Below are 4,908 nucleotides of genomic sequence, written 5' to 3'. Positions count from 1 at the left end.
ACAGGTGAAAAGCTCAACTTACACAACTTGAAAAACACGATTTTCGATTATAAGAGTTGTACCAGTTTTTTATGACGCGAACGGTACGATGTACAACTACAATAACTAACTTTTATTCGATAATTCAGACTAAGTTTTTACAGGAAACAATCCCAAAATTTCAAATATAAAAATATAAAGTAAACTAAGATATTTAAGAAACGATAAATAATAAATCAAATAATAAACTCAAAGATCATTTAAGTCGACTTTACACTACATGATTTATCATGCGATTTGTCATATGATTTGGTCATGAACTGAAATTTACATGTTTACACTGTGTGATTTGTCATATGATTTTGTCATAAGCACTGTCATGCGGCTCGTCATAGCTTGTCACAGGAGAATAGGACGGTACCTATTCCGCATGATAAAATCATATGATTTTCGGTAATAATACGGGAAACACCATGGTAACACCAACATGTTTAAATATCGCGCCTTATTCTTATGTCAATTCAGCAACATTCCCTTACCCAGAGACAACATTCTTTATTTATTTATTTTTTGTTTGTTGCATTGATATTGAACCTATTATCTAATGTGTGCTATCGTGTCGTATTTTTCTTTTATTATTTATTTAGTTTATTTTATTCTTAGTTTAGTGTTTTATAGCCATAAATTTAGTTTAGTTTCTTTATTAATTATTTTTAATTTGGTATAATATCAATACTAAATTTGATATACCCTGTCCACGATTTCTTCGTAAGAGCCACCTGAAAGCCCAAAGGCGTCTGATCTTTTTCTTCTTTCTGCTGTACGCTGTACGCAGTTGTTGCCGGCGTATTATTATTAAAAGTCGGAAAGACAATGCAATCAAAAATTTATTTTCCATTATAATAGTTTAAAAATCTAATAGTTGATACCTATACTGTGTCTAATATCTCTATGACCACAAACAAAAATAAAAATCAATAAAACCTCACTCATTTTCACTCATATCATAAGTCATGTCATAACTTATCATACAGTATAAACACGATTTTTTAAAACATCATAGAAACGAGGGATAAATCTCATATATTGTCATATGATAAAATCATGTAGTGTAAAGTCTACTTTAGACTATCTATATCCGTTGTCAAATTTTAATGTTCTGTTCTGTCGATACGGCGCTATGTTCAACACATATGCTGTGACATGGGACTAAGTTGAACACGTCATCACGTGACTGCACGAAATGGAAGTTGCGCCATATGGCATGTGTTTATCGTTGGCCTGGCCGTCTCCCAATAAAAATTAACTTCAGACCGGTAATGCTATACAACAAATAATGAATGTGAAAATAGATTGCCTAGAAGAGTACTGGAATGGATCCCACCTGAAAGAAGAAAGAGAGGACGACCACGGAGAAGTTCGCACAACGCTATTGATCATCGAGTTAGATAACGGAATCAATGTTCTGTTCTGTATTTACGGGGGCTATGATTGCTATGAATGTTCAACGCATGACCACAGAATAAATAACAATTGTTTATTATTCTGTGGCCTGGCCCACGGTTCGTAGACTTACTACGGTTGCCTATTCCGACTGGAGTGGGGATGCTTGAGTTACGTCACCAGAGTACACAGGAATACAAAACCCATTTATTATCACAGTTTGTTTGTGGTAATTATCTTTCAGTTTACTATTTGCTTTATTATTTATCGTTTCTTAAATATATGTTTACTTTATATTTTTTTATTTGAAATTTTGGTGTTGTTTTCTATAAAAACTTATTTTGAATTATCGAAGAAACGTTATTTATTGTAGTTGTACATCGTACCTATTGTCTTTGTATCTTTTTATAAGGTAGGTTAAAACTTTAAAATTTCATTGTGTATTAACGTACTAATAATGTTGATGAAATTTTAGAATGCCAGGCACAGGATGTAGTGTGAAGGAAAGATATTAAAAAATGGAAAAAATAGTTATGTAATTCGGTAATTCATTTACTAGTTAATCCAGTATTGATAGAAATTCAGTATACGCGACAAATTTTCATTGTAAAATGGAGATTGAAGTCCTAGGTTTACGTAAATCCTGCATTAACATTGGATAAACGTTAACAACCGGTTCTGATTAATTTTAAGTACCAAACTGCCTACATATCAACAGTTTTCCATAATTAGGTATTATAATCCACTAGAAATCTTTATTTCATAACTATCTTTACTATTTTCCACACATCAAAGACATAAAAACGACCATTAACAATGTTACTTTGATGTTACGATTCAAATTACTGTACTCTCGTGGCGTAATTTCGGGCTTAATGTTCATTGGTTAGTCGGAAGAGGCAACCGTAGTAAGTCTACGAACATCTAAGCGTCAATACACATGTCTAATACACCAGTGTATTCTGTGGTCAAATATTGAAATGTCAAAGTAGTTCAAATAACGGAAAAATGATAACATAAAAATATAGGTTAAGTTACGGTTTTGCTGCTTTAGGGTGTATCGTGTATATAAATCTGTAATTTTACTGTAAAGTCAGTAGAGAATCAGAAAATAATTATTGTAGGGCATCAATAATCCCAAACGAGAAATGGAATCTTTAAATCCTGAGGACGTTTTGAAGTTTTTAGACCTCATTAATATACTAAAGCACAGTAGTCGTAGAGGCTGGGAACTTTGTCATGTTAATAATCATGAACAAATTGCTGGACATATGTATGCCATGGGAATAATGACCTTTCTACTGGGAAATGAATCAAAGTTGGATAGATTCAAATGTCTACAACTAGCTTTAGTTCATGATTTGGCCGAATGTATAGTAGGAGATATTACCCCCCACGATAATATCACAGAGGACAAAAAGCATCAAATGGAAGATGAGGCCATGAAAGAGCTAACAAGTTATGTTGGTAGTGAGGTAGGTACTTTAATATACTCTCTCTATAAGGAGTATGAAGCCAAAGAAACACAGGAAGCAAAATTTGTGAAGGATCTAGATAGATTTGATATGCTTTTTACAGCTGCTCATTATGAAAGTAGAGATGGTACACCAAGAAAACTTCAAGAATTCTTTGATGCTACGGAGGGGAAGTTTAATCATCCTTATATTAAAAAACTAGTTGAATCATTAAAACAAAGAAGAAAATCTCAGAGTTCAAACGATTTGAATTCTGAAAAAGACTCATAGTGACTAAGTCAAAAGATGTATTTTATTTATTTTCTCATTTCAAATGATATTGTACCTGTTTTAGTTATCAAATTTGAAAATAAATTTAACCAGTATTTGTGTTTTTTTATCATCATCATCTTTGCTTTTACCCTTATGCAGGATTGCCCATAATTATTATATTTTTCTATAACTTTATATTTTGGGTCAAAAATATCATTAACACACATGTCTTAAATAAGCATCACACCAAAGCTTCTTTGGTATTCCTCTCTATACTTCCTATTGGATGATTATTATTTCAGCATTTAACCATAGACATATAATACAAGATCAACTGATCTTTGCCAGCTGTTCCCCCAATGTGACAGAAAATTGACACAAAGCAGTCTCTGCATCTCTTTCTAATTTGCCAGGTTTATCAACCACATGATCTAAGTGACCAATGAGAAGGTCATGTGGTCGATAAACTGGGTCCATCAGGTAGAGATGCAGAGATTGCTTTGTGTCAGTTTTCTCTGTCGCACTGGGGGAACATGACTGTATTTGCATCAGTCAGTGTACCATGTAGAATATGTTTATGCATTTAACATGCTCTATCATAACTAAAAACTGGATTATATGCTCTAAAAAATGGTTAAAATATGCATGCAACATGCACTTAAAAAGTAACCAAATATGCCTTTATTATATGCAATATGCATTTATATAATATTATGCACTTTAAAAAAAATATTTTTTAATTTTTAGGGCTTGAGTTTTGGTGAAAAATAAAATTATAGTATAACTTAGAGAGTGTTTATTTATTACATTTAATAAATAAATACAACTGAAAATTCACAAGAAAAGGTCCTCGTTCTTGCTGTTACAGTATATAATCATAAAATGTTCAATATTTTCAAGAGTAATGTTATGCCTTCTATCAGTTAATATGCGTTTATATGAGAAAAACGATCTTTCAACATCACAGGATGTAATTGGCGCAAATCTAAAATTTGACACTAGCGAGGGATCCATATTAATAACTTCTTTAAAGCTTCCATGGATTATGTTATTTATTGATCGCAATAAAGAAAAGCCTTTATTCCGGTTTAAAACTTCACTAAATTTATCTTTAATTTTTTTCCAATTGTCCCTGAAAGGTTTACTATTCTTTCTTTGACAGAATCAACAATGCAAATACTATCATTTAAAGATAATTTTTGACTCTAGTTTTGTAAGAGTTTACAATTATGTCAAAATTTGCTTTTATATAGGACAGTTCATTCTGAACAGAATTCTTACTAAAAATATTTTGACATTTCGCTTTCCTCGGATTTTGCCTTGCATAATAAGTTGTAATAATGCGTATTTTTGCCCTCATCCCTTACCCGGCTTTTAATACTTTCAATAACGTCTTTGTAAGATGCCATCACATATGTCTTGCGAAGAGTTGAAGAACTTGGTACCTGTACTGACTTATTTTGAACTTTACAATATGTTTTCAAAAAATTTTGACACACCTTGCTATCCAATTTATACAGTGGGATATTGCAACTTACAAAAAAATTGCATACATCTTTTGTAAACATTTCTTGTCCCGTCGATGTGTGACGATTTTGAATAATGTTGTTCTGCAGAAGCTGCTGGCGTGGTTTCTTAAAGTCCTTAGATAGTTTATATTGTTGGAGAGCCGTTTTCAGGTGTTGGGAAATTTGGAATTTTTTTTCACATGGAATCTGTAATAAAACGGTTTAGTAAATAGGAGTCTAATGCAATAATA

The 4,908-nt window shown here is 32.0% G+C and overlaps 1 protein-coding gene across 1 annotated transcript; it reads left to right on the top strand.

Annotated features, from left to right (window-relative positions):
• The first annotated feature begins 2,388 nt into the window (after positions 1–2,388).
• Positions 2,389–3,262, top strand: LOC140433417 (5'-deoxynucleotidase HDDC2). The gene has a single exon (XM_072521429.1). The coding sequence runs from the start codon at positions 2,571–2,573 to the stop codon at positions 3,165–3,167; it is 597 nt and encodes a 198-aa protein (XP_072377530.1). The 5' UTR covers positions 2,389–2,570; the 3' UTR covers positions 3,168–3,262.
• Positions 3,263–4,908: the final 1,646 nt, after the last annotated feature.

The sequence above is a fragment of the Diabrotica undecimpunctata genome, chromosome 2 (genome assembly GCF_040954645.1).
Source record: "Diabrotica undecimpunctata isolate CICGRU chromosome 2, icDiaUnde3, whole genome shotgun sequence".
Lineage (NCBI taxonomy): Eukaryota > Metazoa > Arthropoda > Insecta > Coleoptera > Chrysomelidae > Diabrotica > Diabrotica undecimpunctata.
This window is presented reverse-complemented; position numbering and strand designations above follow the sequence as displayed.

Excerpts from the sequence above, each read along its gene's own strand:
- LOC140433417 (XM_072521429.1), top strand. The coding sequence starts at position 2,571 with ATGGAATCTTTAAATCCTGAGGACGTTTTGAAGTTTTTAGACCTCATT.